Source organism: Pygocentrus nattereri, chromosome 20 (assembly GCF_015220715.1).
Source record: "Pygocentrus nattereri isolate fPygNat1 chromosome 20, fPygNat1.pri, whole genome shotgun sequence".
NCBI classification, from domain to species: Eukaryota; Metazoa; Chordata; class Actinopteri; order Characiformes; family Serrasalmidae; genus Pygocentrus; species Pygocentrus nattereri.
In genome coordinates, this window is record NC_051230.1 from 3,656,869 (window position 1) to 3,683,664 (window position 26,796).

The window sequence follows — 26,796 nt, forward strand, 5'->3', positions numbered from 1 at the left end:
GTCTAATCTCTGTCCTATAATAATATCCTATTTATTTTACTGTTTCTAGCTTAATTTTTTTTTTTTTTTTGCACACTTTCGTCTGCACGTGTGCACTTTATCCTGTCCTACTGTGTCCCTATGTACTTGTACATAGATGGAATGACGATTAAAGCCTCTTGACTTGACCTGACTTGAATATACACTGTACTGCTGCTGTCACAACACTACTGTTTACATCTGTTACTTGCAACATGCACTTTAGGATAGGATAGAATAGGATAGGATAGGATAGGATAGGATAGGATAGGATAGGATAGAATAGGATAGGATAGGATAGGATAGAATAGGATAGGATAGGATAGGATAGGATAGGATAGGATAGGATAGGATAGGATAGAATAGGATAGGATAGGATAGGATAGGATAGGATAGGATAGAATAGGATAGGATAGGATAGGATAGGATAGGATAGGATAGGATAGGATAGGATAGAATAGGATAGGATAGGATAGGATAGGATAGAATAGGATAGGATAGGATAGAATAGGATAGGATAGGATAGGATAGGATAGACTTTTATTATCCCATTGGGGGGAATTTACATTGTTACAGCAGAATACACAGTAAGCAGATAAAGAGCAGTAAGTAGACAAAGATGAGCATCATACAACATACTAAATATAAGACATACTATGGAAATAAATAAATAAATAAACAAGGCGTCTGTTAGCGGAAAAATATAAAAAATAAAGATAGAATTAAGAAACTACAAATTTACAGTTTACACATGCAGTTGTATGGCTATTGCACATTTCCGAGCAGGTAATGACTGGATATCGCATAATGACTTTATGACCCGCTCCTCTATATACCTGCACATATAACTGCACTTTTTACTATTGTTTCTAGTGTTATTCTTATATTTTCAATTTTTTTTTATTCTGGGGCTGTATTAAGATTATATCTGTTGAATGGAGGAACAGCAGTGGAACTGCCTGTTTCTGCTGCGCATATGAGAATAAAACTCATGAATCTTGAATATGGACTCAAACATATTTGTGATAGAAGCCAATGGGCCCCAGCCAACCCCCTTAACACTGCTGTCGTACCTGCTGACTTCCACCTCGTCGGTGAGGAGGCTCTCTAAGCGGAAGGGCTGGCTAAGGGGGATTCCTCTCTCCATCACGTCTTTCTGCCACACCTCATACACCATCTCGTTGCGGAAGTCCCAGCTGAAGGCTCCCTCGTAGCTGAGGAAGGCAGCGCAGATCAGGCAGTCTCCCAGCAGACGGACGCGCCTCTTCTTCAGCTCCTCCAGGTCCTCGGTCCAGCTGCAGTGAAGAGAATGACCTTCCTTCACTATGGGAACACAACCTAATCCAGGATCAATACCAGTCCTGGACACATGCAACGCTGCACATTAGCCCAATTAACATAGCACTAAGTTTAAGGTGGCACTGAGCTTAAGATGGAACTGCAATTAACATAGCACTACATTTAAAGTGGCACAGAATTTAAGGTGAAACTAATTTTAAGATGGCACTGAATTTAAGGTGGAACTACAATTAACGTAGCACTAAATTGAAGGTAGCACAGAGTTGAAGGTGGAACTGCAGTTAACATTGCAATAAATTTAAGGTGGCACAGAGTTTAAGGTAGATTTAAGGTAGCACTGAAATTAAGGTGGCACGTAATTTAAAGTGGAACTACATTTAAGGTGGCACTAAACTTAAGGTGGAACTGCAATTAACATAGCACTCAATTTAAGGGGCAAAGTATTTAAGGTTGAACTCCGTTTAAGGAGGCACTGAAATTAAGACACCTGATTGAACTCATTAGTTAAACAAGTCTTTCATGACCTGAATCAGGATGTTGGAGCAGGGAATAGATGCACAGAGCTGATATACTGTACGAGTATTAGCACCAATACAAACCTTATTAACCTGATTAAACTGAGTGTCTTGCAGGCAATGCAACTCACTGAAATCTGCCGGGGATTTACGTTGTGTGCATGTTCATGTTGGCCACAGTGAAACGTATCAGTGGGTATAATCAGAGCTTTCTGTACACTACCGTGTTTCTATTAGTATACCAAAAAAAGACAAAGCTTTCTTTACTGTTAGTTTCACACTGTTATTTTCTTATATTTCTAATATTTTGCTTCCTGCTCATATTTTTATGACTTAAACTGTGACAGAAGTAAAATTCTGCAATTTTTCTGCTTTATTTTGTATATCAAATTAGACATCATGGTATTAATGGAGCACATTAAGTGGCAGAAGTAGCCGTGCTTTTGCATTGGCCTTGTTCAGATGTCAGTCAGACGTCACTAATCCAAATTTCATACTGCGTTTTTGTCAGTGACATTATAAAATTGTAATATTGCAATTTTATAAACCTTCTAAGACAGCATAGTTTAAACATTTGTAAAATCCTTTTGTTCTAGACCATCTCCATTACGATTCATTGGCCTCTTCTGTGTATTTATATTTATGTGCTTGTGCATCATATGTTTACGTGCTAGTCTCTGTGGGTGGGAGTGGAGATCTACTAGCTGTATGGTTTATTTACAGTCCTAATCTAGCACATCTGATCTTGTTAACGCTCCAAAAAGAAGGCCTTTAAACACATCTGAATATCAGAATCAGCTGAATGAGCCGACCGTTCATTCTCTGATCCGAGGCCTGAGATGAGTTTGTCCGCAGCGATGAGTCTGCGTTCCATGAGCTCGGCCTCCTCCTGCAGCAGCTGCTTCTCACCCATGGCGGCACTGTACTTGTCCCCCAGAGCTCCCAGCTCCTTCTGGATGGCTCCCAGCTCGCTCTGGATCCGCTCCAGCTCACGCTTGCTCTGGAAGAAGTTCTTCTCCAGCTTGGCCACCTGGAAAATGGCAAAAGTTACAACAACTGCTGTGGCAAGTGTGTGCACCCTGTGAGTTCTGTTACTAAGGCTACCTCTTCAGTAAATAAGTCTCATAAAAGCAGCGAAGAGCCCATGTGTCAAACGCAAGGCCCGTGAGCTGCGACACAATCCTATCTGGCCGGCAACTTTTCTATAAATATTAGCCAGTTTTACAATGCGCTGCACTGTAGTCCCCAGGATGCAATGCAATGCAATGTGCACTCTAACTCTCCTACCCCAACAACAATCTATGGGACAGGGGTTACACCTTAATTCTACACAGTTCCACAACAGTCATATCACCAAACACACAAGCTGCATTTTAGCTGCAGTTTACCAATATAAACACCTAACACCAGCTCAGCAGTTCAGAAACTGAGCCCAGGTTTTAATGAATTTGCAGAAAAAGGTGTCTAGTCCAAGCAAATAGGCAGAGTACCTTGTTACAATTAATTTCTGAATTTTTCAAGTATTCATGTAATATTTCAAGGTTTACTACACGTGTTGCGTATTTTGAATAAAGAGTGGCCAGTTGTGGTTACAGCATGACATTCATTAAAAATTAAATAAAAAACTTTTTTTTTGGACCCTCACATGGACCCTCACAGAGCAGGTACTATCTGGGTGGTGGGTCATTCTCAGCACTGCGGTAACACTGATGTGGTGGTGGTGGTGTGTTAGTGTGTGTTGCGCAGTGGCAGCAGTGACACTGAGGTGTTTAAAAACTCCAGCAGCACTGCTGTGTCTGATCCACTCAGACCAGCACAACACACACTAACACACCAGCACCATATCAATGTTACTGCCGTGCTGGGAATGATCCACCACCCCAGTAGTACCTGCTCTGTGAGGGTCTATGGGGGTCCTGACCACTGAAGAACAGGGTAACAGAGTATCAGAGAAACAGATGGACTACAGTCTGTAACTGTAGAACTACAGAGTGTAGCTGTACAGTAAGTGGAGCTGATAAAGTGGACGATGAGTGTAGAAACGAGGATAATGTTCATAATGTTATGCCTGATTGGTGTATATTTGTCTTTACTGTTATGAATGGCTCTAGATAGTTGTGTCTGCTAAATAATATAGAATATTTATATAAAAATATGAAATGTAAAAATGTTTCCTGAAATTTTGTCATAGCCATGTAAAATGAATGCAGTATCCATCTTTAGAGTTTTGACTTGGTTTCCACTCACTGCACTTCATATACAGATTATAGTGTAAAAATAAAAAAACACAACTATCGGTTTCTATCACAGCAGCAGAAAGTCTCCAACCTTCTCTCTCTTGGGTTTAATCTCTCTGGCCACATCACAGTAGCCCATTACAGCCTCCACAAATTTCAGCATGCCAGAGCCGGCTTTGCTGATAGCCTGCATCTCCTCAAACGTTGTGTTCAGGTTCTTCAGGAAGCCTGGAGAGAAGACAAAGGCGCTAGTACAGCAGGCACAGAGGGCTGTTTCTACTCCTGAGCCTTCAAATATTCGGTAACACTTTATTTGAAGGCTACCTACATAAGGGCTTCATGACGCATTCATAAGAGCTGAATAATGCATTTATGAAGCGCTACTTGAACATTTATTAAGTGCTTATGTCGGTTCTCGCAACCTGACATAACACGTTTTATGAAATAAATGACATTGTACTGACATAATAAGAATAAACACTGAACATATTTACAGCACTAAACATTTAAAACACTATACATAACTATATATGTCAGCATTCTTAAGACGACATTGTATTAATATCAGGTGAAATATGCCTGGAAATCACCCCCTCTTCCCTCCATGGCATGGATAAGATGATTGATGCAATTATGTATAGGCTTTAAATATGTTTAGTGCTGTAAATATGTTCGTTTATTCTTATTATGTCAGTACAATGTCATTTATTTCATAAAACATCTTATGTCAGGTCGCGAGAACCGACATAAGCACTTAATAAACGTTCAAGTAGTGCTTCATAAACGCATTATTCAGTGCTTATGAATGTGTTATGAAGCCCTTATGTAGGTAGCCTTCAAATAAAGTGTTACCAAATATTGTGTTTTATTATTAATGGTTTATATTTTGAGCATTAATATTTTTAGCATTATTTCTAATATTATTGATGATGCTGATAAAACTTTTGGTGATTTAATCTTAGATCAGGCACATTTGAGTGGTCAGATACAGACACATCAAAGGTGAACCTATTAAACCTGTGAAACTGGTGCACCACTATTTTATGATCAGACTTGTCTATACAATGTTTTAGTGAATAAGGACCATTTAAACACAACTGAACTAAAAAAAAAAAACAACTGTGACTGTTTATCACAGCGTATCTCACCTCGCACGGTCTTAACCTGGCCACCACTGATGGAGTCGCAGTCCATTTCCATTAGCGAGCGCAAGAAATTGGCCTCTGACATCATGCCCTTGGCTGTCTTCCAGCTGATCTCCTTATAGCCACGCATGACCAGGATACACTCACACACCACCTGTACCTGCTTGGGTGGCTTGGCGAAGGACCTGCACACCATGGGGGAAAGTTAAATAAAAAACAATAACAACAAAACAACTCTGCTGAGATGCTGATACTTCAATAGTTGGCATCCAATCATACACTGAATAAATCTATGAAGGGCAAATATACAATATCATAGTTTACAGTTTTGTAAATGAACGTTTTAAAGCCCAGTTAATAAAGAATGGCACCTACTCACTGTGATGACCCAACTAATACATGAGAACACGAGAGGGAGTGTGTTATAGTGAAATAACATCCCGGCTGTGATTTGATTGCCATAGATCATCACAGCCGTGATGTTATAGTGATATCACACTCCTCAAGTGCTCTACTGCTTTAACACAACGGTTAAATAAATACAGTAAGAAATGAATAAACTGGCCATGAACGCGGCGTTTAATATGTTTTAATGTTCAGTTCCTTCCTCCTAATTATAGCTCCTTAACGAGCAGCTCGTTGCTACCTCAGAGTAACGAGCTCCGCCCACTCGCTGCTCAGTCTGCTGTAAGTCTCGCCATTTGAAGTACAGACAGAGCCATAAAACTGAGCCAATATCAGGTTCAGCTCAGTTTTTCCAGATCAGTATTAATGTTGTTTTGTTCCAGCCGGTCTGTAAAGCTTCTTACAGCCCGTTTAGTTTGGTGAATGGTGTTTGGGTTCATTTCTGGCTGATTCCAGGTTGTTCAGCTGTTCTTCTGTCACAGCTGCCGACTGAAAGCTGCTCAGTGGTGACGACAGTTTGGGAATTTTAGCGTCGTCTCGGACCAAATCGGCTGTCGGTCATATTGGTTTTTTGTTTGTGGCAAAGTCAGAAGTAAAAACATATTTAGTCAGCACAAGGCTCGGCCTCTGCTTAGTCTACTCAGGCCTACCTGATCTCAGTGACGTCAGACTTGTCCAGGTCCTGCAGGGCGATGCGAGCCGCCTCCAAAGCAGGCAGGGCCTCAGCCAGGGAGCTCTCAGCATCCTTCTTCTCCACTGCAATGACTTTATTCTGCTCCTCAATCTCTTTAGCTTTGTCCTCCGCTAGTGTTTTCTTCTCCTCAGCTTCAAGAGGAAAATAGAGCAATGTCAGTGCTACGCCACTAAATCATAATAACATAGCAAGCAGACTTGACTACTATTAACGACGGAAGTGTGGATTCAGCCGATTACAGACTGTAAAACTACAGACGCTGCAGATTCATACTGGATTAAAATCACTCCACAATTATTACCGTCAGACTGTAAAACTACACACTGCAGATTCATACTGGATTAAAATCACTCCACAATTATTACAGTCAGACTGTAAAACTACACACTGCAGATTCATACTGGATTAAAATCACTCCACAATTATTACAGTCAGACTGTAAAACTACACACTGCAGATTCATACTGGATTAAAATCTCTCCACAATTATTACCATCAGACTGTAAAACTACACACTGCAGATTCATACTGGATTAAAATCACTCACAATTATTACAGTCAGACTGTAAAACTACACACTGCAGATTCATAATGGATTAAAATCTCTCCACAATTATTACAGTCAGACTGTAAAACTACACACTGCAGATTCATACTGGATTAAAATCTCTCCACAATTATTACAGTCAGACTGTAAAACTACACACACTGCAGATTCATACTGGATTAAAATCGCTCCACAATTATTACCATCAGACTGTAAAACTACACACTGCAGATTCATACTGGATTAAAATCACTCACAATTATTACAGTCAGACTGTAAAACTACACACTGCAGATTCATAATGGATTAAAATCTCTCCACAATTATTACAGTCAGACTGTAAAACTACACACTGCAGATTCATACTGGATTAAAATCTCTCCACAATTATTACAGTCAGACTGTAAAACTACACACTGCAGATTCATACTGGATTAAAATCACTCCACAATTATTACAGTCAGACCATAAAACTACACACTGCAGATTCATACTGGATTAAAATCGCTCCACAATTATTACCGTCAGCCTGTAAAACTACACACAATGCAGATTCATACTGGATTAAAATCACTCCACAATTATTACCGTCAGACTGTAAAACTACACACTGCAGATTCATACTGGATTAAAATCACTCCACAATTATTACAGTCAGACTGTAAAACTACACACTGCAGATTCATACTGGATTAAAATCACTCCACAATTATTACAGTCAGACTGTAAAACTACACACTGCAGATTCATACTGGATTAAAATCTCTCCACAATTATTACCATCAGACTGTAAAACTACACACTGCAGATTCATACTGGATTAAAATCACTCACAATTATTACAGTCAGACTGTAAAACTACACACTGCAGATTCATAATGGATTAAAATCTCTCCACAATTATTACAGTCAGACTGTAAAACTACACACTGCAGATTCATACTGGATTAAAATCTCTCCACAATTATTACAGTCAGACTGTAAAACTACACACTGCAGATTCATACTGGATTAAAATCACTCCACAATTATTACAGTCAGACCATAAAACTACACACTGCAGATTCATACTGGATTAAAATCGCTCCACAATTATTACCGTCAGCCTGTAAAACTACACACAATGCAGATTCATACTGGATTAAAATCACTCCACAATTATTACCGTCATACTGTAAAACTACACACACTGCAGATTCATACTGGATTAAAATCACTCCACAATTATTACAGTCAGACTGTAAAACTACACACTGCAGATTCATACTGGATTAAAATCACTCCACAATTATTACAGTCAGACAGTAAAACTACACACTGCAGATTCATACTGGATTAAAATCACTCCACAATTATTACAGTCAGACTGTAAAACTACACACTGCAGATTCATACTGGATTAAAATCACTCCACAATTATTACAGTCAGACTGTAAAACTACACACTGCAGATTCATACTGGATTAAAATCACTCCACAATTATTACAGTCAGACCGTAAAACTACACACACTGCAGATTCATACTGGATTAAAATCACTCCACAATTATTACCGTCAGACTGTAAAACTACACGCTGCAGATTCATACTGGATTAAAATCACTCCACAATTATTACAGTCAGACTGTAAAACTACACACTGCAGATTCATACTGGATTAAAATCACTCCACAATTATTACAGTCAGACTGTAAAACTACACACTGCAGATTCATACTGGATTAAAATCACTCACAATTATTACAGTCAGACTGTAAAACTACATACACTGCAGATTCATACTGGATTAAAATCGCTCCACAATTATTACAGTCAGACCGTAAAACTACACACGCTGCAGATTCATACTGGATTAAAATCACTCCACAATTATTACAGTCAGACTGTAAAACTACACACTGCAGATTCATACTGGATTAAAATCACTCACAATTATTACAGTCAGACTGTAAAACTACACACACTGCAGATTCATACTGGATTAAAATCGCTCCACAATTATTACAGTCAGACTGTAAAACTACACGCTGCAGATTCATACTGGATTAAAATCGCTCCACAATTATTACAGTCAGACTGTAAATCTACACACTGCAGATTCATACTGGATTAAAATCACTCCACAATTATTACAGTCACACTGTAAATCTACACACACTGCAGATTCATACTGGATTAAAATCACTCCACAATTATTACAGTCAGACTGTAAAACTACACACACTGCAGATTCATACTGGATTAAAATCACTCCACAATTATTACAGTCAGACTGTAAAACTACACACACTGCAGATTCATACTGGATTAAAATCACTCCACAATTATTACAGTCAGACTGTAAAACTACACACACTGCAGATTCATACTGGATTAAAATCTCTCCACAATTATTACAGTCAGACCGTAAAACTACACACTGCAGATTCATACTGGATTAAAATCTCTCCACAATTATTGCAGTCAGACTGTAAAACTACACACTGCAGATTCATACTGGATTAAAATCGCTCCACAATTATTACAGTCAGACTGTAAATCTACACACTGCAGATTCATACTGGATTAAAATCGCTCCACAATTATTACAGTCAGACTGTAAAACTAAACACACTGCAGATTCATACTGGATTAAAATCACTCCACAATTATTACAGTCAGACCGTAAAACTACACACACTGCAGATTCATACTGGATTAAAATCACTCCACAATTATTACAGTCAGACTGTAAAACTACACACACTGCAGATTCATACTGGATTAAAATCACTCACAATTATTACAGTCAGACTGTAAAACTACATACACTGCAGATTCATACTGGATTAAAATCGCTCCACAATTATTACAGTCAGACCGTAAAACTACACACGCTGCAGATTCATACTGGATTAAAATCACTCCACAATTATTACAGTCAGACTGTAAAACTACACACTGCAGATTCATACTGGATTAAAATCACTCACAATTATTACAGTCAGACTGTAAAACTACACACACTGCAGATTCATACTGGATTAAAATCACTCCACAATTATTACAGTCAGACTGTAAAACTACACACACTGCAGATTCATACTGGATTAAAATCACTCACAATTATTACAGTCAGACTGTAAAACTACATACACTGCAGATTCATACTGGATTAAAATCGCTCCACAATTATTACAGTCAGACCGTAAAACTACACACGCTGCAGATTCATACTGGATTAAAATCACTCCACAATTATTACAGTCAGACTGTAAAACTACACACTGCAGATTCATACTGGATTAAAATCACTCACAATTATTACAGTCAGACTGTAAAACTACACACACTGCAGATTCATACTGGATTAAAATCGCTCCACAATTATTACAGTCAGACTGTAAAACTACACGCTGCAGATTCATACTGGATTAAAATCGCTCCACAATTATTACAGTCAGACTGTAAAACTACACACTGCAGATTCATACTGGATTAAAATCACTCCACAATTATTACAGTCACACTGTAAAACTACACACACTGCAGATTCATACTGGATTAAAATCACTCCACAATTATTACAGTCAGACTGTAAAACTACACACACTGCAGATTCATACTGGATTAAAATCACTCCACAATTATTACAGTCAGACTGTAAAACTACACACACTGCAGATTCATACTGGATTAAAATCACTCCACAATTATTACAGTCAGACTGTAAAACTACACACACTGCAGATTCATACTGGATTAAAATCTCTCCACAATTATTACAGTCAGACCGTAAAACTACACACTGCAGATTCATACTGGATTAAAATCTCTCCACAATTATTGCAGTCAGACTGTAAAACTACACACTGCAGATTCATACTGGATTAAAATCGCTCCACAATTATTACAGTCAGACTGTAAATCTACACACTGCAGATTCATACTGGATTAAAATCGCTCCACAATTATTACAGTCAGACTGTAAAACTAAACACACTGCAGATTCATACTGGATTAAAATCACTCCACAATTATTACAGTCAGACCGTAAAACTACACACACTGCAGATTCATACTGGATTAAAATCACTCCACAATTATTACAGTCAGACTGTAAAACTACACACTGCAGATTCATACTGGATTAAAATCACTCCACAATTATTACAGTCAGACTGTAAAACTACACACACTGCAGATTCATACTGGATTAAAATCACTCCACAATTATTACAGTCAGACTGTAAAACTACACGCTGCAGATTCATACTGGATTAAAATCACTCCACAATTATTACAGTCAGACTGTAAAACTACACACTGCAGATTCATACTGGATTAAAATCACTCCACAATTATTACAGTCAGACCGTAAAACTACACACTGCAGATTCATACTGGATTAAAATCTCTCCACAATTATTACAGTCAGACTGTAAAACTACACACTGCAGATTCATACTGGATTAAAATCACTCCACAATTATTACAGTCAGACCGTAAAACTACACACTGCAGATTCATACTGGATTAAAATCTCTCCACAATTATTACAGTCAGACTGTAAAACTACACACTGCAGATTCATACTGGATTAAAATCTCTCCACAATTATTACAGTCAGACTGTAAAACTACACACACTGCAGATTCATACTGGATTAAAACCTCTCCACAATTATTACAGTCAGACTGTAAAACTACACACACTGCAGATTCATACTGGATTAAAATCTCTCCACAATTATTACAGTCAGACTGTAAAACTACACACTGCAGATTCATACTGGATTAAAATCTCTCCACAATTATTACAGTCAGACTGTAAAACTACACACTGCAGATTCATACTGGATTAAAATCGCTCCACAATTATTACAGTCAGACTGTAAAACTACACACTGCAGATTCATACTGGATTAAAATCACTCCACAATTATTACAGTCAGACTGTAAAACTACACACTGCAGATTCATACTGGATTAAAATCACTCCACAATTATTACAGTCAGACTGTATAAACTACTGGATTAAAATCATAGACAGTATGACGGTAATCATGAATGTGATCACTTAAATTACAACCCAGGCAAAAGCAGTTCAGCTCTAACAGGCCTTTACATTAGAAAAGAGAATACATTTCTGATTAGGTCTATAGCCGAAACAAACGTATGAAGACAAAAAGGTGCTTGTGACAGTCTGAGTGCAGTTGCTCTGCTGACACAGTAAGTATGCATACTGACCAACAGCTGTGTTTGTGGAGATCTCCTGCAGTAGACTCTCACAAGCTGAGGACTTCTCTGCCAAAACCACTTTCTGCTCTGCCAGTTTAGTGTTGAGCTCAGCAAGCTGAACGCTGGCCTCCTTCAGCTTATCCAAGCCTCCCTCCAAACGTTTACACTGAGCTAGAACACACAAAGACCAGACACTTTAAACACACACAGACACACAGTTACCCTGAGGAAAATCAATTTACTTGATTCAAATGTGTACCGTCACATAAATGACACTACATCAACACAATTACTGCCAAAATTAAGCCAAACGATAAGACAGTAATGATGATGTGGTATGTTTCATACACCGATCAGGCACAACATCATGACCACCTCCTTGTTTCTATGCTCACCGTCCACTTTATCAGCTCCACTGACCGTATAGCTGCACTCTGTAGTTCTACAGTTACAGACTGTAGTCCATCTGTTTCTCTGATACTCTGTTACCCTGTTCTTCAGTGCTCAGGACCCCCATGGACCCTCACAGAGCAGGTACTATTTGGGTGGTAGATCATTCTCAGCACTGCAGTAACTCTGATGTGGTGGTGGTGTGTTAGTGTGTGTGTTGTGCTGGTGTGAGTGGATCAGACACAGCAGTGCTGCTGGAGTTTTTAAACACTGTGTCCACTCTATTAGACACTCCTACCTCATCGGTCCACCTTGTAGATGTAAAGTCAGAGACGACAGCTCATCTGCTGCTGCACAGTTTGTGCTGGTCATCCTCTAGTCCTTCATCAGTGGTCACAGGACGCTGCCCACAGGACCGCAGCCTGGATATTTTTGGTCGGTGGACTATTCTCAGTCAAGCAGTGACATTGAGGTGCTTAAAAACTCCAGCAGCACTGCTGTGTCTGATCCACTCACACCAGCACAACACACACTAACACATCAGTGTTACTGCAGTGCTGAGAATGACCCTCCACCCCTATAGTACCTGCTCTGTGAGGGTCCGCGGGGGTCCTGACCACTGAAGAACAGGGTAACAGAGTATCAGAGAAACAGATGGACTACAGTCTGTAACTGTAGAACTACAGAGTGCAGCTATACAGTAAGTGGAGCTGATAAACTGGACAGTGAGCGTAGAAACAAGGATGTGGTCAGACTGTCATGCCTGATGTGATGTGGAAAGTTAAAGGGCACATTACAGCTACCACCTAAAAATAGAAAGGATACAGAGATGTGGTCCCTCACCGAGGATGTACTGGTCCTTGTCCTCCAGCAGGTTGGAGTAAGTACTGATGAAGTCCAGGTAGTTTTTGGGCGTAACATAGTTACTGCGACGAAGCTTCTGCTGGAAAAATTTGCTGTACTCTCCCACAGAGCCGTGCACCATGCACACGTGACCTATCACTCCCTCTGTATGAGCGTCAGGAATCATGGGGCTCGCACCTGTGGCAAAAACAAGACCGTCTTCATCCAAAAGCTGCATTTACACTTAACTGTTTTAATTTTAAAAAAAAAAGAAAAAAAAGAAAGTGACTTAGATGCCTTAATTTTTAACTGCCTTAACTTTACACTGCAAAAATGATCTTAATTCTAGTCAATATTATCAAATATTATTATCCTCAATATTATCCTCATTATCAGATTTTATTAATCACCATTTACCAAACACTGCAAAGTAACATGAGCTAAACATACTATTAGTTGTATTTAAATCACTTTCCAAAGAGGGTAACTTTCTCCATTTGATGCACTCTTTTTACTTAATAAAGAAGTTATGCCACTGCGCTCATTTAACTAAAGGCATCTAAAAAAAGCACTACTATTTACACGACTAATAAATAATTACTATTTAGAGCAAACAAACCAAATCATAGGAAAATCAGTCGCCTTTTATCGTCATTCCAAAATGAACTGTCGATGATTTGAATTCTGCTCTGCGTGTGTTTAAAGACTCGTGCATTATTATTGCTGCTTTCTTTTCACACATTCAGTCACAACTTCACAACGGCTAGAGGTTCTTTAGATTTCTCTAGACGTGTGGACGATGGTGTCCAACACCATGAAGAGCCCACACAGATCATTCCCAAAACATTGTACAGATATGTGAATTTCCCCGCTGTGGGACTAATAAAGGATTATCTTATCTTATCTTATCTTATCTTATCTTATCTTATCTTAAAGACGTACCCAAGAATGACTGAGCAACTGCATGTAAAGCCTGGAGAGGCCATGGCAGGAACCAGTCGATGCCAGTGTTGTTCACCAGCCCTGAAGAACACACACACACACACACACACACACACACACACACACACACATATATATATATCCTCACACAGCACTAAAGTGGTGAAATCAATCAAGAGACTACATCACATTATAAACAGTCATTGCCATAAACAGTGAGTGGTGTGGAGCGGCTTGATTTTGTCTGAACTGAGGAGTGGAAATTCATAGTGGTAGCGTGCTTCAAGATCTATCCAAGTCCAGCTCATTGGCAAGGAGTCTAAACTACTAAATCACTGCTGTCAGAAGAAAACCTTGTATCTCCAAAATAGTAACTTTACAGGAGAAGGAAAAAACATACTTCACTTTCAATGTAAGTCAATGGAACCAGAATTTTTCCCATGTCATTTTGGGTCATTTGTTTTAGGCCACTCATCACAAAATTTACCAACAATGTAAAGAGTAACAGGTACTTTCAAATTATGTCAAAAATTATGTGAAAAGTGCCAAAAATGGAGATACAAGGTTTTCTTCCGACAGCAACGAAATGCTAAAGGCCCACAATGTACTTACATGGCACACTTGTTAAATTCTCTCGGGATATTAAAAAACCCACAGCGAATAGTGAGCGGATTTCTCCCGTGTTACCTGGGAAGTTCCTGCAGCGGGTTCGGAGGACGTCCCCTACCGGAGACATGCCCAGAACAATGTGCAGGTTACTGGCACTCTTGTTCACAAAGTACTGCCATATGCTCTCTTTGGAGTGTCCGGAGCCCATCTTCAGAGCCTCGTCCCGGAGCTGGTTCAGGATGGACTCCTTCTCATCGTCAGGGAACAGCGCTGGAACCATGCCTGCACACACAGACTTTCACTACGCAGCTGCCTCAGATGTTCACTAAAATGTGAAAAGAAGTGATGCACAAAAGATAAAAGATGTGCCACATTTTATGCCCTGTGTTTTATTTTGTCCCATATGTTAAACTCAACTGTGGAGAGATTTTAATAAGTGTGCATAATTAATCATTTTGGAGAGATTTTCATCCAGTATGAATCTGCAATGTGTAGTTTTTTTACAGTGTGTTATTGGCTGAACCCACAAATAAACAATTCGGTAGTAAAATCTACAGAAAATGCCATGATGAAGTGTGTTCTCTGTTGATTTCCACAACTCAACAAAACATGTAATTAGACCAGAGCTGTTCAAAATTCTTATACAACCATATGTGTGCGGTTTCACTTGTACACCTGCAACATACTGGCCTGGACAACAGAGCCTCAAACCTGTTTCACTGTCGGTTCAATCACTGGCTCATGTCTTTGTCAGCCAGTAGACTCCAGGTAACTTTCCCACATTATTAGTAAGCATTATCATTCTGGGGGAATTATTCTTCTACCGGGTGGCTCAGTGGCGCAGTCGTCTCACAGCGAGGAGGGCCTGGGTTCGATTCCCCGGCCGGGTGACCGGGGTCCCCTCTGTCTGGAGTTTGCATGTTCTCCCCGAGTCTGTGTGGGCTTCCTCCGGGTTCTCCAGTTTCCTCCCACAGTCCAAAGACATGCAGTCAGGCCAACTGGACACGCTAAATTGCCCCTAGGTACAAGTGATTATGTCTGTGTGTCTGCCATAAGATGGACTGGCGACCTGTCCAGGGTGTATCCTGCCTTCCGCCCAATAACTGCTGGGATAGGCTCCAGCACCAGAGACCCAGAAGGATAAGTGGTTTAGAAAACGTGAGTGTGTGTTTTCTTCTTACCTGAATTTCTCTGAGTCACAAGAAGCGCAAATTTAAATCTTGAGATAAAGAAGTAATTCGGGGTGGACTAATGATGAACAGATAAGTCTACAGTGGTGGTGATGGGAACCAGGGGTCGCAATGTCTCAATTCAAGCATAGCCGTTGTATTTACTGTTCGAAAAGACCTACACGTCTTTTTCACATGTAAGGTTGGTAATCCTACCAATAATAATGATAACATTATTTTTTCCACACAATGCATTGAATGTACCTTAAACCAGGGGTTCCCACTCACAGTTGTAGTGACCCTTTGCTCTCCACACTTGTGTGGTTTCTCAACTCTTCACACGTGACCCAGCCAGTGTGGCACTTGTAACTACTCTGAACGACTTTCACACAAACAAACGACGTTCCCTTCTTCTTCCGTAAGCTGTCTTGTATACCTGATGTCAGCATGTTGTTGATGAGCTCCAGGAAGCCCTCCTCTGCCACGTGAGCGTCAGTGAACAGAAACACTGTTTTCTTATTCTCGATGCCTAGTTTCAAGTAAAGGGTCTTCAGGTCTTCACGGAAGTTGGACTCCGAGTAGCCCCGACTCAGCACAATCTCGAACACCTGCAGCCACAAAAGAAAGAACTAGATTTGCATTCATAAGTGTAACAGACGAGTAAAGCAAACCCAAAAAACAAAGTTAGTGCAATTGTTACATTTTACATCATAAAATCAGCCCAAATTAGCTGAACATGAATGGGTTAATTCTATTTTATAACGTTTGTGTTTTATGGATGTCAAGTTTTTTCACCATTTCTGTTTGAATTACCATCATAACAATAAAACAAACCTGTGCAAGTTATTATCTACTGTACACAAAACCAGTAGCGGAAATACAGCTGATAAAGGCAGAAAGGATGTATATTAAAGCTTTATTACATCATAGCCTGCAGTGAAAGCAGCCAGTTTGGTCAGGGACTGTTTCCCTGACCCTCCCACCCCGACCAAGAGGGCGTGGCCACGGTCCATTCTGATGATGCGGTGGATTCTGGTCAGGTGGTCCAGTGCATCATCAAACAGAACCAGATTCATCCGCGTCTTGTTCTCGTTGTACTCCTCCAGGATCTCCTACGGGAAATACGGCAGCAGTGATTTGGAGTATTTAATATATTTTCTAGTATTTTATTTTTCCCTGCTGAGGCACACTTATAACATTTGTGTGGTTTTATGAACAAAAATAAGGACGCTTCATTTTTACATGATGGTTTTCCAAACACGCTTAAAATTAAACAGGCTGTTTATGTTACTGTGCCTTTGCGTATGTAAATGTTCTGATTGGCTGCCCTCCGGGCTGAAACACTCCTTATAACCTCTGTGTTACGATGTGACAGAAACCCAGACACTAGCGGATGAGAGGTTAGACGGTTTATTCGTCTACCTAGCAGCCTAGGCAACAAAAGGGGCAAAACACAAAGGAGTAGTCCAAGTTCAGTCCAAATGTCTAATAACAAATCCAAACAACCAGCAAAAGTACCAAAAAGGGAAACAGACGCAGCCAAAAACACGAATCCGAGCGGTCAAAAGGAGAATATGCTCAGTAAGTTTCAGAGAAAACAACACCTCGCACTGACTGAATGTCAGACCCAGGCTTTAGTACTCTGTGCTCTAATGAGACACAGGTGTCATCAGATAAAAGTCTGGGGATTGTGAGCACATGCCTGTGTCTGGAGTCACAGGATCTCCAAGGGTATTCTGGGATTTGGAGTTCAACTGATGAGTTGAATGCGTGACACCCTGCATGAATGAGTGTGGCTAAACTGAGGTTGGCTGAAGGAGAGTGTAAGGAAATATGGTTTGAAAAAAACAAAAAATTGGTTTTTGTGACATCACAAAAGGACTGAACTGCAAACAGGCTGTATCTGCAGCTTAGTTTCCATATCGCTGCTGTCAGAAGAAAACCTCGTATCTCCATTTTTGTTGTTTTTCAGTTTTTGACATAATCTGAAAAAGCCTGTTGCTCTTTACATTGTGTCTAAATTTCATGATGAAAGGACCAAAAGAAACAGTCCAAAATGACTTGTTCCACTGACTTACGTTATAAGTAAAGTAGTTTTTTTTCTTTTCTCGTTTTGGAGATACAAGGTTTTCTTCCGACAACAGCGGATATAATCACTGTACAGGCTGAAGAGTGAATGGTATGTCTTGAAATTTTAATAGTGTCTTCATAAAACATCAGTCTCCTTCAAACAAAGTTGTTTTCCACAATCCGGGCCCTTAAAGGGGTAACTACTGTAAACATTACTACACTGAACGCTGATCAAGGGCCAGTATTAGATGTGCTTAGTTGTAACACTGTAGCATGGCTGTACCTGAAACAGGGCTTTGCAAGCATCATAGTCCTGAATGTCCTCGTAAACTCTTGGCTCAGACTCACTGAGGGCTGTTCTGTAATCTCCAAACAGGATGGGGTCTCTCATAGTAGAATCCAGGTCAGATTTGAAATGCTCCTCTATCAGGCTCTTAACGTGTCCCTGGACCTGGACACGGCAGAGCCAAAGACAGTGAGATTGAATAGCAAGACACAGTGAGAATAAGTTTTAGGCGTGATTTTTCACTCTGTTTTTTGTAGTAAAAAAAGAGTTTTCATAGTAACATTACACTGACAAAACTCCCCTGTGTGAGTAACTTATTCCCGAATGGGCCTTTAACCACATAAAGTAAAGGAGAATTAATTTACTTACTTATTTAAGCTTTTTATCTATTAACAACTTTACATTGCCCAGTAATTACTTCAGTAACTACTATGAATCACAGAGTAACTAATCTGAATCACTCAGTAAGTACTACAGATTATAGAGTAAGTACTCTGAATCACAGTCAGTACTATGAATCACAGTGTAACTATGCTGAATCACTCAGTAAGTACTGCGAATCACACAGTAATTACTCTGAATCACTCAGTAAGTACTGTGAATCACACAGTAATTACTCTGAATCACTCAGTATTATGAATCACAGAGTAGCTACTCTGAATCAGTAAGTACTAAAGATTACAGAGTAACTACTCTGAATCACACAGTAAGTATTGTGAATCACACAGTAATTACTCTGAATCACTCAGTATTATGAATCACAGAGTAGTTACTCTAAATCACTAAGTACTAAAGATTACAGAGTAACTACTCTGAATCACACAGTAAGTACTGTGAATCGCACAGTAATTACTCTGAATCACTCAGTAAGTACTATAAATTACAGAGTAACTACTCTGAATCACACAGTAAGTATTGTGAATCACACAGTAATTACTCTGAATCACTCAGTAAGTACTATACATTACAGAGTAACTACTCTGAATCACACGGTAAGTATTGTGAATCACACAGTAATTACTCTGAATCACTCAGTAAGTACTATAAATTACAGAGTAACTACTCTGAATCACTCAGTAAGTACTGTGAATCACACAGTAATTACTCTGAATCACTCGGTAAGTACTATAAATTACAGAGTAACTACTCTGAATCACACAGTAAGTATTGTGAATCACACAGTAATTACTCTGAATCACTCAGTAAGTACTATACATTACAGAGTAACTACTCTGAATCACACGGTAAGTATTGTGAATCACACAGTAATTACTCTGAATCACTCAGTAAGTACTATAAATTACAGAGTAACTACTCTGAATCACACAGTAAGTATTGTGAATCACACAGTAATTACTCTGAATCACTCAGTAAGTACTATACATTACAGAGTAACTACTCTGAATCACACGGTAAGTATTGTGAATCACACAGTAATTACTCTGAATCACTCAGTAAGTACTATAAATTACAGAGTAACTACTCTGAATCACTCAGTAAGTACTGTGAATCACACAGTAATTACTCTGAATCACTCGGTATTATGAATCACAGAGTAGCTACTCTGAATCACTAAGTACTAAAGATTACAGAGTAACTACTCTGAATCACACAGTAGGTACTGTGAATCACAGTCATTACTCTAAATCACTCAGTATCATGAATCACAGAGTAGCTACTCTGAATCGCTCAGTAAGTACTAAAGATTACAGACGAACTACTCTGAATCACACAGTAACTACTGTGAATCACAGTAATTACTCTGAATCACTCAGTATTGTGAATCACAGAGTAACTACTCTGAATCACTCAGTAAGTACTGTGAATCACACAGTAATTACTCTGAATCACTCAGTAAGTACTATAGATTACAGATTAACTACTCAATCAGTCTGTAAGTACTATGAATTACAGAGTAACTACTCTGAATCACACAGTAACTACTATGTGTTAGTACTTAGTACATAGTAGCTACTTAGTACGTCTTATGAATCACTCAGTAGCTACTATGAATTATTCAGTAACTGCTAAAAATACTTAGTATGAATATACAAACTCCATGTGGTGGCATTTAGTAACTTTTGCTGTATAACCAATTAATGAAGCTGTGGAGAATTAATTGATAAAGAAAACAGAGGAACACACAAGCGCTTTGTCGGCTTCGTTGATGAGCCTGTCATGGAACACCCTAAGACACTCATTCCTCCAGACACGCACAAACTGGGTCACCGTCAAGAACCTGCAAGAAGTCACAATCAGAAATCTAACTGGACAGACTACATTGATGCATTCCAATATTTATCATATTTGGACTATATATCACAACGTTTTCCAAACATAAGGGTATGAGATGTTAGTTAAGTATGCATTAATAAAGTTAATGTACCTGTGCTTCCTGAACTGCTGGTGCTCTGTGCTAAAAAATCTAATTTCCAGTTAGAAAATGTACTATTTATTTATTTTCATGCATTTTTGAGCTTGCTTTTTAAAAAAATTAAAAATCTGAAGCATTTAGTATACGACGCACATGGCAGACACCAATGGTATACCAATGTAGATGAACTATCGCTCAGCACTAGACTACACAGCTCAGGATTGTCTGCAGGAGTCTAGTACCTCTCTGCGTTGGTCAGGGTTAAGCCATTGTAGACCCTGGACAGGTCTCTCAGGTTGAAGATGTAGTGGAACTTCGAGGGTGTTGGGGGAAGATCCTTAATTATGTTTTTATACAGCTCCAACGTGCAGAAGGTCAGTTTGTCGCAGATCTTTTGAATGCATTCCTCGAATGGCTGAGCAGCACAGAATCAGTTCGTGTCAAACAGAATAGTATGAAAAGCACATTCAAGGTCAATGTGCTTTATTTAATCATCAACATTTTGCGCTGACATAAAACATCATATTCCATCACTGCAAATCTCTTCTGTTAATTCATTACAACTACTGGCCTAAAAGATCATAAAATATAATGAAGCGGGAATAAATTTACATACTCTCTGTAAAAGTCCAAATAACAGTTGTTACCTTTGTTTTGTTGTTACCCAATGTAGTTACATAATTACATATTTAATCAATTAGAAAGTAGAAATTAAGAAAATTAGCTTAAGCTAGATGCAATATACACCGATCAGGCATAACATTATATCCACCTCACTGTCCACTTTATCAGCTCCACTGACCGTATAGCTGCACTCTGTAGTTCTACAGTTACAGACTGTAGTCCATCTGTTTCTCTGATACTCTGTTACCCTGTTCTTCAGTGGTCAGGACCCCCATGGACCCTCACAGAGCAGGTGCTATTTTTTTTTTAAACACTGTGTCCACTCACTGTCCACTCTATTAGACACCCCTACCTTGTCGGTCCACCTTGTAGATGTAAAGTCAGAGACGACAGCTCATCTACTGCTGCACAGTTTGTGTTGGTCATCCTCTAGTCCTTCATCAGTGGTCACAGGACGCTGCCAACTGGACGCTGCTGTCTGGATATTTTTGGTTGGTGGACTGTTCTCAGTCCAGCAGTGACACTGAGGTGTTTTAAAACTCCAGCAGCACTGCTGTGTCTGATCCACTCACACCAGCGCAACACACACTAACACACCACCACCATGTCAGTGTTACTGCAGTGCTGAGAATGACCCACCACCCAAATAGTACCTGCTCTGTGAGGGTCCATGGGGGTCCTGACCACTGAAGAACAGGGTAACAGAGTATCAGAGAAACAGATGGACTACAGTCTGTAACTGTAGAACTAGAGTGCAGCTATACAGTAAGTGGAGCTCATAAACTGGACAGTGAGCGTAGAAACAAAGAGGTGGTCAGAATGTTCTGCCTGATCGGTTTATACATTACGTGTCGCATTCTATGCAATACTGTTTATCTGTATTGTCCCTGTCAAAAAAAGTAGAATATAATAAAATAAAAACATTGCTAAAAAAATATGCATTAATTCTGCTGTTGGGGGAGTGTGGCTCTCACCTTGGTGTGGCCTTTGAGGATGGAGGAGTAGATGAGGTGCAGGGCTTCCTCTTCAGGGAAGGGGATGTTGAAAACGCTGAACAGAGAGATGAAGCGGGAGTCCACCTCGTTGCGGCCACCCCCTGCTTTCCCCATGGCTGCGATGAAGCCCAGGTCCTTCAGCTGCTTGCAGTTGAGCTCCTTTCCTCGATCATACATTCCACCCCTGTCCAACAGCAGCTTCAGGAGGGCGATGGGCTGCTGGGTACCGTAGTCATCCACCTGGGAGAAAATAATGCAAAAAATTATAGTAAATATATTCTATTATACAACGGTTAGTTCCGGCCATGTAAGCTGATTGGCTGAGAAGCATTCTAACATTTTTTTCACAAACACTATCACTCCGCTGAGACGTTAAGCAACGACTCTGACAGCTGTAGGAGACGCTCGAGCCATTTGAACGTTTTTACTTCTTACTTTGCCACAAACAGAAAACGGACACTGTTAAGACCACATCTGACCGACAGCCGATTTGGTCCGACTCTGAAGACGAGGCGACACTAAATTCCCAAACTGTCATCACCACTGAGCAGCTTTTCAGTCACAGCTGTGACAGAAGAACAGCTGAACAACCTGGAATCAGCCAGAAATGAACCCAACACCATTCGCCAAACTAAATGGGCTGTAAGAAGCTTTACAGACCGGCTGGAACAAAACAACATTAATACTGATCTGGAGAAACTGACCAAACTGAGCTGAACCTGATATTGGGCCAGTTTTATGGCTCAGTCTGTACTTTAAACAGCGAGGCTTACAGCAGACTGAGCAGCGAATGGGCGGAGCACGTTACTCTGACGTAGCAACAAGCTGCTTGTTAAGAAACTATAATTTATAACTCCTAATTTATTAATTTCTTACTTTATTTATTTAACTGTTGTATAAAAGTAACAGATTATCGCCAAAATCATCTCGACTGTGATGATCTACAGCGACCAAATCACAGCCGTGATGTTATTTCATGATAACACACTTCCTCTCATGTCCCGTTGCTTAAATAACACACTGGCAGTGAAGTTTCACGGTCAGGCAAATGTACTGCATAGGCAAAAGACTGGTTTTATCAAATTGCAATCCTGTCAGTGAAAATAATTAATTATAGATCATATTTATCAAATATCCACAAATGTATCATCATGATTTTTGATTACAGTGCAGTCAAGGGAACTGTACAATATAACAATATTTTTTATTTGTTGGATATTTGTTTTGGCTCTTGAAAGAGCAAGATGTTGAAAAGTCGAATCGGAAGGTATTTGTATCTATACTGGATAATACATAAATGTATTGCCCTCCCATTTCAGCAGAAATTCGTTGTAAATCATTGTAAAACTGCTGCGTTAAAGGCCAGGCAGAGCACCAAGATCACGTACTGAACGGGAGAATTTAATTTATGATTATGTCAACTCATATGTAACATATAATATATATTAATATATAATATGTACTTATGACCACTGACATGGGTGGACTATATATTGCAGTGTATTGCAGTACACATCCACGTTTGTCCATAACAGACCATCACAGACGTACTCGTGGCATGTTGAGGTCGTCCATAAAGACAAGCAGTCTCTTGCCCATTGGAGGGCCGTAAGTCTCTTTGGTCCGTTTCTCCACACTGGCCTCCAGGCTCCTCTGCACATCCATGGATGTGGTTCTCGATGAGAAGTTTATGGTCAGAACCATCTGGAAAACAATAATGATTCAAAACAGTGATATTATGAATGTGCTTATGGATGTGACCAGTTTTCTCCAAAACAGCTAAATATCATTTCACAAGATATATATTTTTAAGAAAGTCAGTAGGAAACACACTGCAGAACTTACAGTGGTGTCTGGGTTGAGGCTGCTGAGGAAGTTCTGTGTGGTGGCTGTCTTTGAGGTTCCAGACTCTCCAACCAAAACTACCGGCCTCTTTACTTTCACCGTCTGCTCTAACAGCCAGTTCACACGAGTGGTGTCGACTGTAGGCACTGAGGAACACAGAATGATAACACCACATCTGAGGATCTAATTTAAGAGAAGAGAAGAGGAAGAGGAGAGAGAGAAAAAACTGAAGAGAACAGAAAGGAGAAAACTGAAGAGAAGAGGAGAGAAGAGGAGAAAAGAGAAGAGGAGAGAAGAGGAGAAAAGAGAAGAGAAGAGGAGAGAAGAGGAGAGAAGAGAAGAGGAGAGAAGAGGAGAAAAGAGAAGAGGAGAAAAGAGAAGAGAACAGGAGAGAAGAGGACAGAAGAGAAGAGGAGAGAAGAGGAGAAAAAGAGAAGAGAACAGGAGAGAAGAGGAGAGAAGAGAAGAGGAGAGAAGAGGAGAAAAGAGAAGAGAACAGGAGAGAAGAGAAGAGAAGAGAAAAGAAGAGAAGAGGAGAGGAAAGGAAAGGAGAGGAGAGGAGAGAAGAGGAGAGAAGAGAAGAGAAGAGAAGAGGAGAAAAGAGAAGAGAACAGGAGAGAAGAGGAGAGAAGAGGAGAGAAGAGAACAGGAGAGAAGAGAAGAGAAGATGAGAGAAGAGAAGAGGAGAGAAGAGAAGAGAGAGAGAAAAAAAACTGAAGAGAAAAGAATAGAAAAGAAGAGAAGAGGAGAGAACAGGAGAGAAGAGGAGAGAAGAAGAGAAGAGAAGAGAAGAGAAGAGAAGAGAAGAGAAGAGAAGAGAAAAGGAGAGAAGAGAAGAGGGGAGAAGAGGAGAGAAGAGAAGAGAAGCTTTACCGAGAATGTCGATGAATTTTGTATCAGGGTTGTGGTTGTATTTGCTAACCAGTGAACTCCAGGGCGTCCACTTCTTTGTGCTCCCATCAAAATGAAAGTCATAGAGCGTCGGCAGGTAAACTGGGAAAGTGATACAGATGTGTAATCTGAGTGTACAAACATTGGTGATAAGGGTTACACAATAAATAAAAACAATCCATCCATCCATCCGTCCATCCATCCATCCGTTCATCTTTTAAGCTGCTTATCCTTCTGGGTCACAGAGGGTGCCGGAGCCTATCCCAGCGTTCATCGGGCGAAAGAGAGGAAATAAAAATGATCAAAACTAACAAGACAGTTGCATTTTCCCTTTACCCGGTAGCTCTCCAGGCCCAGCAAGTACTTTCTCATCATGAACGGTGGTAAGACACGACAACTTCTTAATGAAGTCATCGAACTTCTTCCGGCCGTTCTCCAGGAGAGTGGCTCCGAGGGAGCAGTAGAGAGCCTCTAAGAAGAAACACTCCAGCTCCTCACTGCTGAGCTCTTCTGGTTCCAGCAGAGCATCCAGCACCATAGACAACTGCACCACCTACAAGAGGGAGGCGCATTGACACACAGCAATAATCACCTATACAGAGTGCTGGACAGTGATGAGGACCACTGAACTGAAAGTTCAGCTCCAGCTGCCAATTTGTCAAATACAAATGTCCCTCACAATACACAGCTATTCACTTTCAGGGGGTCCATATGATGAAAAACGAAATGTTCTCTTTTTCTATAGATAAAACCAGTTTCTGTAGTTTCAAAAAAGTCCATATATGGAAATTAAGCCTCTAACACAGCCTGCTTGAAATCAGTAAACTTACCATGTTTAGATCTGTCTGAGGGACGATCGTCTTCAGCCTGTCTCCTTGCTTTGCATCGACTATGCCCTCTACTACCATGTCTATGGTGCTGGGAACATACTTTTCAAACAATTTTCTAAGGTCTGCTTGCTCCTGGTGTAAAAGAGAATATGCATTTACAAAATAAGACCATGGAAGAAAACCACACATTTGAATGTTAGTTGAAAACAGGACTTTGAAGAATTTGCTATGTCAATTCCTTACTTTCGCAGGTCTGTTGTTAACCCACTTTTGCCAGTAGGGGGCATATCGGAGGTTTTTGGGGTCCACAAACACCATTCCACAGCGAGACACAGTGGCAGGAGAGGCATACTGCAGATCTCCAACCTGAAACCAAAGAAACGTCTGTAAATTCTGTAGTACGGAGTTGCTGTAATCAACTAGTTGCTGTATTGAAAATACGTCAGTGCTGGGTCACCTCAAAGAGGAGAGCGCAGTGGCTCTGCAGGCGGATCCTCTCTCCATTAGCCAGTGTTAGCAGCTTGTTATCGTCCATCACTGAGTTCATGTTCTCCACCCACAGAGCATCCACATCACCATCAAACAAGATGTACCTGTAGGGGGAAAACAGGATTATAGTTAGTTTTAACACATAGGAAACTGTAGTTAACAGTTTAATTGGCAAATAATAATTTTAGCAGATTTAAGCAGATATTCAGTTTAATTTTGCATGAATGTATTAAGCAAATAAAATACATTACTTTACTTTGCATGTCTAATTTTAACAGACTATGCTCATTGGTGAAAGAAGTGTATACTTTGATAACAAATTCAATAAATGATTGATCACTGATGTATTTCATCACACTG

The 26,796-nt window shown here is 39.9% G+C and overlaps 1 protein-coding gene across 1 annotated transcript in view; it reads right to left on the reverse strand.

Annotated features, from left to right (window-relative positions):
* dnah10 (dynein axonemal heavy chain 10) overlaps window positions 1–26,796 on the reverse strand; it is a 110,299-nt gene that overhangs the window by 22,639 nt on the left and 60,864 nt on the right. The window contains exons 40-61 of the mRNA XM_017725210.2: window positions 26,405–26,540; window positions 26,191–26,313; window positions 25,948–26,079; window positions 25,454–25,670; window positions 25,100–25,219; window positions 24,227–24,372; window positions 23,933–24,085; window positions 22,361–22,621; window positions 21,005–21,177; window positions 20,534–20,627; window positions 18,386–18,553; window positions 16,956–17,144; window positions 16,469–16,640; window positions 14,942–15,145; window positions 14,255–14,335; window positions 13,313–13,510; window positions 12,089–12,250; window positions 6,270–6,444; window positions 5,218–5,399; window positions 4,161–4,297; window positions 2,645–2,862; window positions 1,092–1,313 (exon numbers count right to left, since the gene is read on the reverse strand). Of these exons, the coding sequence (XP_017580699.2) occupies window positions 1,092–1,313; window positions 2,645–2,862; window positions 4,161–4,297; window positions 5,218–5,399; window positions 6,270–6,444; window positions 12,089–12,250; window positions 13,313–13,510; window positions 14,255–14,335; window positions 14,942–15,145; window positions 16,469–16,640; window positions 16,956–17,144; window positions 18,386–18,553; window positions 20,534–20,627; window positions 21,005–21,177; window positions 22,361–22,621; window positions 23,933–24,085; window positions 24,227–24,372; window positions 25,100–25,219; window positions 25,454–25,670; window positions 25,948–26,079; window positions 26,191–26,313; window positions 26,405–26,540 (3,663 nt within the window). The remainder of the gene's footprint in view (window positions 1–1,091; window positions 1,314–2,644; window positions 2,863–4,160; window positions 4,298–5,217; window positions 5,400–6,269; window positions 6,445–12,088; window positions 12,251–13,312; window positions 13,511–14,254; window positions 14,336–14,941; window positions 15,146–16,468; window positions 16,641–16,955; window positions 17,145–18,385; window positions 18,554–20,533; window positions 20,628–21,004; window positions 21,178–22,360; window positions 22,622–23,932; window positions 24,086–24,226; window positions 24,373–25,099; window positions 25,220–25,453; window positions 25,671–25,947; window positions 26,080–26,190; window positions 26,314–26,404; window positions 26,541–26,796) is intronic.